Raw genomic sequence first — 15,340 nt, 5'->3', positions numbered from 1 at the left:
TCACATAAAAGAAGAATGCAAGTCAGAGCTTTTTAAATGGAGGGAGGAATTGGGCAATACTGGAACCTCAATTTTTATCTGAATTGGTTCAAAGAAGTAAGAAGATATACACACTTATTTGGGTGTAGTAATCCATCTTACCCAACAGGAAAGTAGAAGGGGAAGAAGCTAAGAGAAGCAGGGGGTGATAAGAGAAAGGGCAGAATAAGGAAGGCAGTGTTGAGAAGAAAAACAGGCTTCTGAGGAGGGACAGAGTAAAAAGGGGAGAGTGAGAGAGATAAGAATAAACAGAAGAAAATAGGAGATAGGGAGTTACATCATGACTGTGAATGGGAATGGGATGAACTCACCCATAAAATGGAAGTGGACAGTAGAATGAGTTAGAAACACAAATCCAACAAAAGCAATATATTGTTTATAAGAAACACATTTGAAACAAATATACACAAAATTAGAATAAGAGTCTAGGACAAAATCTATTATGCTTTAGTTGAAGTAAAAAAGGCAGGGGTAGCAATCATGATCTCAGATAAAGCAAAAATAAAGGTAGACCTAATTAAAAGAGATAATCGGGGAAACTATACCTTGCTTAAAGATACTATAGATAATGAAGTAATATCAGTACTAAATACGTATATACCAAATGAGATAGCATCCAGATTCTTAAAGGAAAAGTTAAGTGAATTACAGGAGAGAATAAATCGTAAGCTTATACTAGTGGGTGAAGCTCAGTTTACCTCCTTTTTGACCTAGACAAATCTAACCATAAAATAAATAAGAAAGAAGTTCAGAAGATGAATAGAATCCTAGAAAAATTAGGCATGATAGACCTTTGGGGAAAACTGAATGGAAATAGAAAGGAATATGCCTTTATCTCAACTGTATATGGTACCTTCACAAAAATTAACCATGAATTAGGGAATAAAAACTTCACAACTAAATGTATAAAAGCAAAAATATTAAATCATCCTTTTTGGACCATAATGCAACAGAAATTATATTGAATTAAAGGGCCTTGGAAGCTGTGATAAAAAATTAATTGGAAACAAAATAATCTAATCCTAAAGAATTAGTGTGTCGAAGAATAAATCATAGAAGTAATCACTAATTTTATTAAAGATAATGACAATGAGACAACATGCTAAAATGGAACGTAGCCAAAGTAGCAGTTAGGGGAAAATTGATATCTTAAATGCTTATATCAACAAAAGAAAGGAAGAACAGATCAAGAAATTTGATGTGCCCATTTTTAAAAATCTAGAAAAAAATAAATTTCAAATTCTTAACTAAATGCCAAATTAGAAATTCTAAAAATCAAAGGAGATATTAATAAAATTGAAAATTAAAAATGCCAGTTAAAGTTAATAAAGCTGGGAGCTGGTTTTATAAAAAAAACTAATAATATAGATAAACCATTGACTAATGTGGTTTTAAAAATAAGAAAACCAAACAGTAGCAGGTATTTTGCTCAGTTTTATAGCAATAAAACTGACAATCTAAATGAAATGGATGAATAGTTATAAAAATGGAAATTGCCCGTATTAATAAAAGTGGAAATAGAATACTTAAATGATTACCTTAGAAAAGAAATTGAAGAAGCTGTAAGGTTTTTATGAGCTTCTTAAGAAAAAAGTCCCCAGAGTGTGATGGATTTAGAAGCAAATTCTACCAAACATTTGAAGAAAAACGAATTCAGTATTACATACACTATGTGGAAAGATATCCACCATGAACACTATAATTTAGTATTGTACTAGAAATACTAGCCATAACAATAAGGGAAGAAAAATAAATGGAAAGATTAAGCATATGAAACAAGAAAGCAAAATCATCACTTTTTGCAAATGATATGAAAGTGTACTTAAAGAGCCTGGGAATTTAAACTAAAAAGTTCGTCAAGACAATAACTTCAGCAAAGTTGCAGGCTATAAAAACCCCCCCACATAAATCATCAATATTTCCATATACTACAAACCAAACCCAGAAGGAAGAGATAGAAAGAAAAATTCAATTTAAGGTAGCTAGACAGTAAGTATTTGGGAGTCAATAAGCCAAGAAATACATAGGAACTAAATGAACACAAGTACAAAACACTTTTCACACAAATAAAGATGAATCTAAACAATTGAAGAAATATCAATTCCTCATGAAAAGGCTGGGCTAATCAAACAAAAATGAGAATTCTACCTAAATTACTTATGAAAAATCATTTTTAAGAGTTAGAAAAAATGACAAAATTCATCTGGGAGAACAAAATGTCAAGAATATTGAGGAAATCAATGAAATAAAAAAGTGAAAGAAGACAGCCTAACACTAACAAATTTCAAACTATATTACAAAGGAGTAATCATCAAAGCAACCTAGTATTAGTTAGGAAATAGAATGATGAACCAGTGGAATAGATTAAGTGCACAATATACAGAAGTGAATTGCCCTAGTTTGAATGATCAGACCTAATGTTTGATAAACTCAAAGATCCAAACTTTGGGGCCAGGAATTCACTATTCAGCAAAAACTGTTGGAAAAAGTGTAAAGCAGTCTGACAGAAACTAGGCAGAGACCAACATCTCACCCCAAATAGCAAGAAAAGTTCAAACTGGGTGCATGATTTAGACATAAAGAATGAAATTGTAAACACATTAGGGGATCATGGAAAACTTTGTTAGATCTATTGATCAGAGAAAAATTTATGGTGAAATGAGAGATAGAAGGGATCACAGATAACAATGCAATGATAACAAAATTGAGAAAACAATAAGCAAAATAAATGCAGCAAAATTTATAAGAACTCTACAAAACTGGAAAAATATTTACAGCATGTATCTCTGATGAAGGCCTCATTTCTCAAATATATATGGAATTGAGTCAAATTTATAAAAATGAGAGCCATTTCCCAATTGATAAATAGTCAAAGGATGTAAACAAACACTTTTCAGAAGAATAAAAGCTTCCAGTAGTCATATGAAAAATATTCTACATCACTAGAGAAATGCAGATTAAAAGAACCCTGAGGTACTAGCTCCTACTAGACTGGCTAACTTGACAGAAAAGGAAAATTTTCAAATGCTAGAAGGAATGTGGAAAATAGGTATACTAATGTACTATTGATGGAATTGTGAACTGGTTCAATTGTACTGGAGAACAATTTGGAACAATGCCCCCAAAAGGGCTATAAACGTGTCTATACCCTCTGACCCAGCAGTACTACTAGTAGGTCTTCATTCCACAGGGATAAAATACAAAGGAAAAAGAGTCATATGTAAAAAATGATTTTTTTTCAGTCATTTTTCAGTCATGTCTGACTCTTCATGACCCCAGTTAGGGTTTTCTTGGCAAAGATACTGGAATGGCTTGCCATTTCCTTCTCTAGTTAGTTTTACAGATAAGGAAACTGAGGTAAATAGAATTAAATGACTTGCCCTTGGGTCACACAGCTAGTAATTTGCTGAGACTGAATTTGAACTTAGGTTTTCCTGACTCCAGACCTGTGCCACCTAGCTGCCCCAAACTCTTTATAGCAGCTCTTTTTATGAAGGCAAAAATTGGAAATCAAGGGGATGCCCATCATTTGGAGAATGGCTGAACATGCTGTGGTATATGATTGAAGAAATATTACTGTGCTTTAAGAAATGATGAGCAGGATTGTTTGAGAAAATCCTGGGAAGACTTATACAAACAGATACAAAATGAAATGAACAGAACCAGGAGAACATTGTACACGGTAACAGAAATATTATAATGAAGATAAACTTTGAAAGATTTAGCTACTCTGAGCAACATTGCTTCATGACAATTCCAAAGGACTCATGATGAAAAAATGCTATTCACCTACAGAGAGTGAATGGTGAAGTCTGAGAGCAAATTGAAGTATATTTTTCCCCACTTTATCTTTCTTGCTTTTTTTCAACATAGCTAATATGGAAATATGTCCTGCATGACTTCTTATGTATAATGGGTATCATATTGATTATCTTCTCACTGGGTGGCTAGAGGGAAGGAGAGAATTTGAAACTCCAAATTTAAAAAAAATAAAAATTAAACAACTTTGAATGAGATCTTTATATATCCTGAATATGATACCTTTATCAGAGTAACTTACTGCAAAGATTTTCCCGTTACTTGTTTCCCTTCTAATATTTTTACTACATTAATTTTGTTTGCATGGAACTTTTAAAAATTTATATAATCAACATTTTCTCTTGTGTTTTATGAGATCATATGAATGAGAATTCTTACTCATAGATCCAGGGGGGAATTTCAACATAGCTTCTCTGATTTGCTTGTGCTGTGACCTTCTGTACATAGGTCATTTATCCATTTGGAATTTATCAGTATAGACCAAAGAATTTCTCAAATCAGGGATTAAGTTTTCTCCCAACAACTTAAAAGGTCCCCAAAGGAGTTTAGATATGAAGAGTTCTCTCTTTTCAATTATCTATATTTCTGTGGTTTCCAACAGATTGATTTGGATTGTTGAATGGTCAGCTTAATAGCTTTCTAAGAATCTTTGTTTTGATACAAAGAAAGCCCTTGTTTTTGAATTCTATTTACAGATCATTTTTGAAATTTCTTCTTACCATTACGTTCTACGACCAGCATTGCAATGTTCCTTCTCATCTCTGACATTCCTTATGCTAAGCCCCTTCCCAGCTCTGACATTTCCTCTTCTAAGTCCCTTCCCATCTTTGACATTTTATGTTCTAAGCTCCCTCCCAGAGCTAACTTTCTTTGTTCTAAGGCTCCTCCTAGCTCAGTTCCATGTTTTAGGCATGATAATATCTGTTTGGCACCACTGAGATCAACCAGACCAGCAGGTTGTAAAAGTTCACTTAACTCATGTGGCCATGTTCTCCAGAGGAAATGACTCTTGTTTCACCAAAGTTTCCATCCCTTTTCTCTTCCCTGTGGAAAAATGTTGTCATGAAGCCCACAGGCTTGCAGCCTTTTCCCAGGGACACCAGGATTCTGCTCCAGCTCTGGACATCTTCATCTCTGCTTTCCTCAGTTCAAGGTGCTGAAATCTATTTCTACTTCAGCATTCTATGCTCTAAATTTGTCCCATTTGAAACTTTTGTCCACAGAGGCCTCTAAGTTACTATAGTCTGTTGACTGAAAGCCAGCATGGAAGGGTTACTGATGTCTATGCATGGTAGCATGGTATTTGAGAAGAGTGATGGGTTTGGAGTCAATGTAGCTGGATCTGACTCCTACTTCTTCTACTCAGTAGCTGTGTGACCCTATGGAAGTGACTTGGCCTCTCTGGGCCTTAGTTTCTTCATCAATAAAATAAAAGAATTGGACTAGGTCAGGAGTTCTTAACCTTTGTGTGTGTTTTTATGTGTGATGGATTCCTTTGGCAGGCAGTCTGAGGAAGTCTATGGATTCTTCTGTATTAACATATAAGATGTAGGATTATTAAGGAAAGCAATTTTATGGAAATACATAAATGTCCCCATTCAAATTCATGGATATACTGAAGTCTATCCATAGAAGCTTTGGTGGGAAGGAGTCTGTGGACCCCTATCCTTGTTCCCTTAAAGTATCTTAGGTGATCTTTAAAGATCTCTCCATCTCTAAATGCTCTACAATTGAATTTACTTCCACCAATGTGTATTAAGTATGTTCTATGCATGGAAGCAATAAACACACCAAGAGAATCCCTGCATTCAAAGAAGTTAAAATTTATTTGGTGGATATCACAATGTAAGTAAGCAAAAGATGTGTACAAAACAACAAAAATTACTGGGGGCAAAAAATACCAATGCCTGGGACAAGGGGCCTCAGGAAATATCTCATGTAAGATGTGTCCCCTGAGCTGTTCTCTGAAGGAAACTTGAGAGTGTGAAGAAAGTGAAGTAAGATGGTTTTCCTGATAGATGGGATCACTGATGCAAAGGTGAGCAGGTGGGAGAAGAGTCATCAGGCCAATTTGGCAGGAATGAGAAGTATGTGAATTGGGTGATGTGAGATAAGAATGCAAAGTTTAGGGGGGACCAGACTGGCAGATATTCAAGATTAGTTTGAAGAGTGTTTTTCTAATAGTGACAGGGAACCATCGAAGATTTTGGGGTAATGGAGTGAAAAAGTAGATCCATGTTTTCAGACTCATGTGGAGAATGGATTGGAAGAGAGGCAGATGGAGGGTAGAGACCAAATAGGGTGCTATTGTAATAGTCCAGGTATCAAAGGATGAGAGACTGCATGAAGCTATAAGCAGTGTGTGAATGGAGAGAAGGGGACAGACATGAGTCATGTAGGGTAGATAGACCAGACTTAGCACCTCATTGGGTATGGCTGAGGGGACAGAAAAGGGGAGGGTAGAGTCAATGATGATGATAAGGACCTGGTTGGTGCTGCCCTTAGGAGAACTAGGGATGTTTAGGGGAAAGGGGACTTGGGGAGCAGGAATATAATGAACTCTGATTTGCACAAGCTGAAATGGAAGTCCTAAGGGGCCCTCAAGTGGAGATGTCCAGCAGGAAATTGATCATGTGGGACTGGAATTCAGAAGAGAGAATAGGGTTGGGTGTACGTGTGACCCTTCACCGGAGCCTTCGAGCTCTGACTTCTATGCTCTATGTCTCATTAAGTTTTGTTCATCTAATAACCCCATAAACTCTCTCCAGACAATGCCCTGTCCCATTTCTGTCTCCCCCCCAGTGACAAAGATCAGTACATTTCTGCTGATGGATTCACTGTGACAACATCTTCTTTCTCAAAGCTGTGATCCAGATTCTCCCTAATCCAAATAGTCCCCACCCTTCTTGTTCCAGTCTCTTTATTGGAACTTGAGCTCTGAATACTCCGTGTGAGTGTCTTCAGGATTGGGAATCTCTTGGGGCTTCTGGACTTGGAAAGAGATGGAGGCATAGTGTACCTGGTCCTCCACTTCCTGTGAGCAAGAGCCCAGTACAGGTGAGTGAGGGTGCTCAGAAGGGCCTTGCCTCCCCAAATTCTCAGCTTCAGCCTGCCAGACATAAAAAGATCCATGGGGTCTTTGAGGTGCAGAGTGTCTACAGGAACTCAGAAAGGGAAAAAACAAAGTGATCTCTAAGGGCCCCCCCCAGTTCTGCTGGCCTCAGTTCTCTGTCATTTTTCTTCACTGACAGCCCTAGGTTTTGAGGATCTTTCCAGTTCTTACAGTCCCCATCCTATGCTCTACGTGGCCACTTAGCTTTGGCACCAGCTCCTGTGTTGTGAGATTTCATCTTTTTGGGACACCATATGTCCTCTGTTCTAGGATTCATTTCAGTTCTAATATTTGGTGTTCTATTTTCTCAGAGTCCTTGCAATTTTCATATTATGTGTTCAACATTCTAAGATGTATTTCAGTGCTAATGTGCCACATTCTATGTTGTATTGGACCTTCTCTGATATTCTGCATTCTATGTTCTAAGACATTTTATGTTTTGAGTCCTTCTAGAGGCAATCTCCTCAGTACTAGGTTTTAAGGTCCTTTCTAGGTCTGCCTTCCTCACTTCTATCTTTCTCATTACAGGAGATCTTCAGGAGGAGACTGGATGATTTTGATTTGGAGGATTCTGCTCACGTCCAGTTGGAACCAGGATCCCTCTGAGATCTCTTGTGCATCCGAGTTCTGTGAGCCTCCCATAGGAAGAATCCTTAGGTTGGAGGAAGTGAAGGCTAAGATGTGACTTGTTTGCATATGGCCATGTCCAAGGTTAGAGTCTGACTCTAAATCAGGAACTAGGAAGTAGGAGAAGGGAGGAGGAGGAAAGCGAATAAGCATCCTTCCTTCCTTTCTTCTTTCACAAGTGACTTACTCTGCATCACATAACTAACAAGTGTCCAAGGCTGGATTGGAACTCATATCCTCCTGTCTCCAGGGTCAGTGCTCCATCCACTTGACTTCCTAGCTGCCCTGAGAATAAGCATTTAAATAGCACCTACTATATGCCATATACCATGCTAAGTGCTCTTTATAAATATCACCTTGTTTGATCTTCACAACAACTCTGTGAGGTAGGTGTTAACTTTATGCCCATTTTACATTTAAGGAAACTGAGGCAAACAGTGGTTCCACTACTTGCTCAGGATCACATAGCTAGTAAGTGTCTGAAGTTAGATTTGTATTCAGGGCTTCCAGACTCTAGGTCCAGTACTGTATCTTCTGAGCCACTAGCACTACTATAAGAAGGCCATTACCTCAGGAAGAGTTATGGACCGAAGGTAACCCTCAAGATCTTTGATGAGATAAAACCTGAGTCTGAGTAGACAATGGAGCCAGGGATGTGCTGGTGAATGTTTAACAATCAACTCTTTAGTGAAAGAGGAGAGGCAGAGGAAGGGTAGACTCTAAAGTCTAATATGCATTATTAAAATTTCTCCGTTATTATTTTAAGGCCAGAAAATTAACACAATCATAAATCAAATTTCAAACTGTCATGCTTGCTGGTTTCTGAGGTGTAAATGGTCCTACCTCAAATTTACCCATTGGTTCCCAGGGGCTGACTCCACACTGCTGCATGGGATTGACCCAAGAGTCTAGCTTCATTATGGTTCAAACCTATGCCGCTTTGCTGGCTCATTTTTATGGTGTTGGCCCATTGCTTCTTGGGGTAGGGAATTGTCTTCCTGGAAGTGTAGTGGACATTGAATAAAGGCTAATTGAGTAAATGAGTAAATAGCTGACCCACTTCCTCAATCAATGATTATACCAGACTTAGAGTCAGATATTATGGGTCCAAACTTCAGCTGGGCTTACTGATATCAGGTGTGACTTTAGACTTACTGTACTTTCTTTTCTGAACTCAATTTCCTCATCTGCAAATGGAGAAAGTTGGCCTAGATTGAAATGTCTTAATATTTGGTCTACAAATATTTTTTAACATATGGGCAACCCTACATGTTTCATTTCATACATTTAAACATGTTCTTCTGAGATGGGACCCACAGGCTTCACCAGACTCACTGCCCAAGGAGTCAGTGACATACAAGAAAGGGGCAGAACCCTTGGCCTTGGTGGGTTTCACCTTTAAATCCCATGATTTACTGATCTTATGATTTGCTCTTTCAGTCTACGCTGCAGGGTGGTGCAGAGTAGACAACACCAGATTTTCAAATGAAGACTTGGGTTCACATCTAAGCTCTGACACTTACTAGCTGTTGGTCCTTGGGCAAATAACTTTTCTTCTCTGGGTCTGATTTTCCTCATCTATAAAGTGATTGGCATGGACTAGAAGATTTCTAGGATCCCTCTAGCTCTGTATCATCTGATCATGTAATCACCACCCCTCCCCACCCTGAAATAAACTCATTCTATTTGTATTCAGGGGCCTTCCCAAATCTGTCTCTTTCTGGCCACGTAGTACCTTTCTGACTACATTTCACACTAGATCACTTCCCTTGCTCCCTGGGCTGCTGTAGTGGAAAAAATGATGGACTTGGAGTCAGAGTTCTTGAATCCTAACTTTTCCCTGGTAAGCAAGTGTGTCTTACAAAAAACCAGAACATCTTGGAAAGCTGAAATGGCAACATGAATCAGCAGCAGGCATGGGGCAGTCAACCAAACTGATGTATCTTGGACTATATTGGCAGAAATCTCCCTTTTAGAGAGGGAAGTGATCATCTCTCTTCATATTGCCCTGGTCAGACCAGATCTCTGCTGTTGTGTCCAGTTCAGTTTTACTTTGAATTGGTAAACTGGAGGGCACAAAGGGAGGAGAAATGGGCTTTGAATTGATGTCCTGCTAGGAGTCGGTGAAGGAACAAGGCATGTTTAGCTTAGAGGAGAGAAGACTGCTGGTGGAATTGAGACCTAATAATGATGTTCAAGGATTATCATATGAGGAAGGGTGCAGACTGAACTCCAGAGCTCCGAATCACGAGTAATAAGGTGAAATGACATAGGGATCAGTATAGACTGGATGTTGGGTAGACCTTCCAAATCATTAGAGCTGTCCAATATAGAAGGTGCTGCCCTGGGAGGCAGTGGGTTCACCTTTACTAGGGATCTTTAAGTAGGAACTAGAGGACCACTTGCCAGGTATGTAAAGATGCTCAGTAAATGTTTAGTGAATTGAATGGCATGGAAAGAACTTGCCTCAGACAGATCCAAGCACTTAAGACCCACCTTTGAATCTTTGACCAGCTATTCCTTTTCCATCAATTCACATCTTTTCCCTCTTTCAAAACTGGACTCTAATACCCACACATGGCCATCAGTCTCTTTGAATGACATCTCTAAGGATAAGATAGAGTTGGTTTTATATCCCACTCATCCTCAATATTTTCAGTATTTTATACATTTTTAAATAGTTGCTCTGGATTTGGGATATCTTATCACCCAACTAGACCCCAGATTCAGAGATTTTATGTTTTCAGTTTTCCTAGAAATTCTGTAGGAATGAGAGTGAAGAAGCATTGTATCACCCTAAGATTCTATATCTCTATGGCCTCCAGTAAAGTAATAGGGACTGAGGGACCTGGGTCAGGATAACTCAGTGACTCACCAGTGGGTTGGCAGTAGAGACTCGTTCAGTTCTTGTCCCAGATGGCGCTGCATCCAAGTCTCTCTTTGAAAGCTTCCTCTTAATCATATTTATTCTGATACAAGGAAAGTCATGTGTGGTTATGAGTTCTGCCACAAATGAGTTTTAAAGTCCCTTTGAGCTACAATATTCTATCTTCTGTGCTTTAAATTATCACCTGACTCTGACCTTTTATTCACTTTTTTCTTTCCTTTTTAAACTTTATTCCCTGTTTTCTAATGTCCCTTCTCACTCTGACATTACACATTTGGTGTGTTATGACCTTTGTTGCTGTTCAAGAATTTTTCAGTCACATCTGACTTTTCATGATCCCATTTGGAATTTCCTCCACTTACTGGAGTGCTTTGCCATTCCTTCTTCAGGTCATTTTATAAATTTGGAAGCTGATGCAAACAGTGCCCAGGGTCACATTGTAAGTATCTGAGGACAGATTTTGACCAGGAAGATAAGTCTTCCTGATGAAGATGCTTCTTCCTGTTTCCAACTCCAGTGTTCTACCCTCTTTTCTACCTAGCTGCCCAAAGTTTTGACCTCTGGCCACTTTTGTATCCTGGTAATCTTGAGAGTAATCAGCCCTGTTGTAATTATTTGTTCACCCATGGGCAAAACATCTCCTTTAGCTAAAACATCCAATTCTTCCCTTCTGTTGGTAGACACACTAATCCTAAACCCCAAATCCATCTGACTTTTCTCCATCCTGTAAGTCTTCTTCTCTTCCCTTTTTGCTCTGTCTATAGCTTCTTTCTCACAGTTCCCCAGAGAAATCTCAGTTGCTTCTCTACTTCTTGAGGACAACACCTAGAATATTTAGGATCCCCTGTTCCAAGGAGCATTTCGACTCTGAAATCCCATCTTCGAAATTCTGTGCTGGCTCTGATATTGCATGTCTTATATCCTAATCTTGTGTCTTCTAAAACCCCTCCCAGCTCTGACATTCCTTTTTCATAAGGTCCCTTCTAGCTCTGACATTCGATGCCCTATGACCCTTCCCATTTCTGCCTTCTATTAATTATAAGGTGCTTCTCCTACCCACTCTGGTTATGGTACTCTGGGTTTTACTCCACATTCCATCTTCCAAGTTTTCCCTCCCAATTTATGTCCCTAATCTGGAAACTCACAAGCAGACTGTCAGGCATGTGAAGAGGAGAGCAGTGACGATGCTTCCACACAAGGCTCCCTTAATCATCCATTCCAATATGTTACAGGGACTGGAGGAATCTTTACCTGAGGAGAGATGCAGCCTGAGAGGAGACATTTTCTCCTCCATTCTTCTCCCCTTCCCTCCCTCCCCCTGTTCTCGGGGTCCCAGGAATAAAGTCCTCCCCTGTAGAGGCAGGTGCTTCCTGGTTTCCCAAGGGGTCCCCAGAACAACCCAGTGAAGTGAATGTAATGAGTCAGACTGTCCTGCAGACAATGAGTAAAATACAGAATTTTAGGTTCAGTTTTGTTCTTTGCTAGTCATTTAGAGCTCGGCCAGGGCTTCAAGTGGTAATTGGTGAGATCTCTGCCCAGTGGTGTTGGCTTGTTTCCTTTGTGTGACTTTGTATTTGGGGATGGAAGGGGTCTCCAGAGCCAGCAGCTGTGACATGTGTGGGCACATGGAAAGGGAAGAAGCCAATAAACATTTATTAAATACCTGCTGTGTTCCAGGTACTTTCTGAGGTGCTTTACAAATTTCTCATTTGATCCAAACAACAACACTGGGATGTAGATGAGAAAACTGAGACACAGAGGAGTTAATGACTTGCTCACTTGCACTCAGGCCTTCCTGATTCCAGGCCCAGCATTCTATCTGCTGCATCTAGTTGCTCTTTCCCTCCTTCCTTCCTTCCTTCCTTCCTTCCTTCCTTCCTTCCTTCCTTCCTTCCTTCCTTCCTTCCTTCCTTCCTTCCTTCCTTCCTTCCTTCCTTTCTCCCTTCCTTCCCTGCTCCCTTCCTTGCTGCTTTCCTCCCTTGCCTCTTTCCTTTTTGAGATTTTCTCTTACTGGTGAAACAGCTGAGTAAAGATGGGGTTAGTGGCTTCCCAGCACATCACAAAAACTATGTGACTAGGTACCAGGTCCTGTGACTTAAAAATTTTCTTTCCTCCTCCTCCTCCTCTCCTCTGGCTTCCCCTGAACTCAGCCCCTCACAATTCTCTTGACTTCCCTCAGGGGCCCCACTGCCTTCACCTGGTACCAGTAGCAGCACACTGACACTGTAGATCCCATGGTGGTTCTTCACTTCACAGCTGATGCTGAGGCCAGTGCCCAGCCTCTTGGCCAGGATCAGACTGCTGTTGGTCCAGGTCCTGGAGGTGCTGTGTACCACATGGAGGGTGTTGTCACTGCTGTTCCCATGCACTATATTCTCTCCCACCCACCAGAGCAAGGAGGGAGGATCCAGGTCTCCCTGGACTGAGCAAGTGCAGAGTGATCCCTCCTCTGTCCATGAGCAAGAAGGGCCAAGTATCCTTGGGCGGCCTGGGGGAAGGGAGGGAAGGTGAATCAGTGCAATGTCTCCTCTGCCACCTGCAGGGCACCAGGGGCCCTGACGCTTAGCTATTTCCACTAACAGTGCATCAGGAGGTTCAGAGAGACATTTAGGTCTAGTGAGTGCTATGTTTAGTGGGTAGATTCTGCCATGACCTCCTCCCACAGGAAGGGCAATTGTCAGCCCAGGGTCTCTGTGCCCAGCAGTTGAGGGAGTTCAGATGTTGCTTCTCTGTGCCCCAGGGGCTGATATTCACCCTCCCACCAGGGTGGAAGGATTCACCCTCTGAGGGGAGGAGGGAGGACAAGTTTCCCTGAATTCTGGGCTTGGAGAGAGAGCAGAAAAGAGGACTGCTGGGCCTGTCTCTGCTTTGCTGCAGACCACCGTTCTATCTACCCCTGCTTCTTCCCAACTTCTCTGTCCCATGTCTCTGGGAAACATTGAGGTTTTTGTTTTGAGGAAGGATGTACCTGGCTGTAGGCTGGTGTCCCAAGCTCCACCCTCAGAGACCGGATGACATTGGGAGTTTCAGTACCAGAACCCGAGACAGAAACAGGGGAGATCCAAGGATTTGCTTCCATATGCTCTACCTGACCCCATTATCTCCAGACCCAAGCATATATCCCTGCACCTGCCATTTCTCCTGTGCCCCTCCTTCCTCTGGGGCACTTGGGCATCGTGCCCACTTCCTTGCAGCACTCACCAGCAACCCTGAGCTGGACAGTTGTCTCTGTGCTCACTCTGGGCTCTTGGAATGTCACCTGACAGGTGAGGTTAGTGCCATTGTCCTGTACTTTGGGGGTGAAGAGGAGTTGGGAGGAATTAAGATCGTGGGAGAGAAATGCCTGGGAGGAGAGAGCAGAGCCAGTCCAGAGGATGTTGGGGGGTGTCCCCTCTCTACAGTCTCCAGGAGCAATACAGGTCAGTGTCACTTGGTGCCCAGACTGCAGAATGTCCGGAATGGAGATCTCTGGCTTCTGTGTCAGATCTGGGGGGAACAGTTGAATGAACCATGTGGCAAGGGGAGGGGTGCCCATAATGTGGACCCTCAAGGGATGCCCTTGAAATTTTGCTGTTGATGTCACAATATGCCTTTCCTTGGTGGTCCCTCCGATGTCTTGATTCTCTATCCTTTGGAATCCCCCACCCTTCCCAGTGGCTGGACCTCTCATCTTCCCTAGGGTCCTGGTTCCTTCAGTACAGGAGCCCACATTGTGTCACTCACGTGAAAGTCTCAGGGTCCTCCCTCCTGCCTCAGTAATGTGACCATCTATGGATGCTTGACATGAATATTTGCATCCCAGTCCCTGGTATCCAGTTATTTCCTGTTATCACCAGACCCTGAAGTGCTCCCCTCTCTGGCATCTTGTTTCTTTACAGAGAGGACTTGAGTGTGTCCTTCCAGCCAAGAAACTCGTGACTATCCCTCTTGTATTATCAGCACATCCTGCCCTGACTCTCATCCCTCACCTGGGCTTCCCATCACTCCCAGACATTCCCAGGGACACCTTCCTCACCTTCCACATGCACAGACAACTTTTTTATTTTGTAACTGTATTTCATTTTCCCCTTCTCCACCCGGAAGTAGTAAGTCCCATGATCCTGCTTCTGGACCCCAGTAATGCTCAGGGAGCAGTTGTCCTTCTGTGGGTCCCCAATGAGGTGGAATCGGCCCTGGGCCCTGGTCTGTACAGTCCTTCGGAGGTCATTGGTGGCCACCAGTATTTTCTCTTCTGTCTCCTTGAACCAGTATCCAAAGGCTGGATTGCTACTGTTGCACTCTTGAGGGTATTGGAAGGTGCAGTGGATGGAAACACATAGCCCCTCCTGCACAATAGCTGTCTCTTGGACCCTAATATCAAACCCTGCATGCTCATGAGAAAAAAATTCTGTAGAGAAGAGGGGGAGAGAGAGAGGGAGAAAGAGATAGATAGATAGATAGATAGATAGATAGAGAGAGAGAGAGAGAGAGAGAGAGAGAGAGAGAGAGACTAAAGCCAGCGTCCTCCCATGTTTTCCATTTTCCCGTCTAGCCCTTCTAGAACTAATTCCCATCCCCTGCACAAGCCCCTCCTCCAGGCACCCCCAGCTCTCACTGTGACCCCACTTACCTCCCCAGAACAAGGGCAGGACCAGAACCAGCAGGTTCATGGTGAGATCCAGGACTGATGAGATACCACAACCCTTTCGTAGTTCAGCTCAGCCTTGGTAACACAGACCTGTAGCAGGAAGGAGCCTGTGAAGTGTGAAAAAGGGGAATAGAAAAGGAGGTGAGGAAAGGCCAGGAGAATTCTCAGTGACTGAGCCTGGTCCCCTAAACTCTTCCCTTCTGAACCCTTCTGTGAAGGCCTGACTTGA

At 41.5% G+C, this 15,340-nt stretch overlaps 1 protein-coding gene across 1 annotated transcript; it reads right to left on the bottom strand.

Annotated features, from left to right (window-relative positions):
- Positions 1-5,665: 5,665 nt before the first annotated feature.
- LOC140503640 (sialic acid-binding Ig-like lectin 5) lies at positions 5,666-15,340 on the bottom strand. The gene is made up of 6 exons (XM_072607786.1): positions 15,094-15,340; positions 14,500-14,871; positions 13,686-13,970; positions 11,630-12,972; positions 10,473-10,566; positions 5,666-6,967 (listed from the first exon to the last, which is right to left on the bottom strand). Exons 1-4 carry the CDS (start codon positions 15,131-15,133, stop codon positions 12,551-12,553), a joined length of 1,119 nt encoding a protein of 372 aa, XP_072463887.1. The 5' UTR covers positions 15,134-15,340; the 3' UTR covers positions 5,666-6,967; positions 10,473-10,566; positions 11,630-12,550.

The sequence above is a fragment of the Notamacropus eugenii genome, chromosome 5 (assembly GCF_028372415.1).
Source record: "Notamacropus eugenii isolate mMacEug1 chromosome 5, mMacEug1.pri_v2, whole genome shotgun sequence".
Classification (NCBI taxonomy): domain Eukaryota; kingdom Metazoa; phylum Chordata; class Mammalia; order Diprotodontia; family Macropodidae; genus Notamacropus; species Notamacropus eugenii.
This window is presented reverse-complemented; position numbering and strand designations above follow the sequence as displayed.

What these genes read in the sequence shown, in the direction of transcription:
- LOC140503640 (XM_072607786.1), bottom strand. Translation starts at nt 15,133, where the DNA reads ATGAACCTGCTGGTTCTGGTCCTGCCCTTGTTCTGGGGAG. An exon ending in GTTGTCTGTGCATGTGGAAG is followed by an intron (nt 13,971 to 14,499) that starts GTGAGGAAGGTG and finishes TGTTCCCCCCAG; the next exon opens with ATCTGACACAGAAGCCAGAG. An exon ending in TGTCCAGCTCAGGGTTGCTG is followed by an intron (nt 12,973 to 13,685) that starts GTGAGTGCTGCA and finishes CCCTTCCCCCAG; the next exon opens with GCCGCCCAAGGATACTTGGC.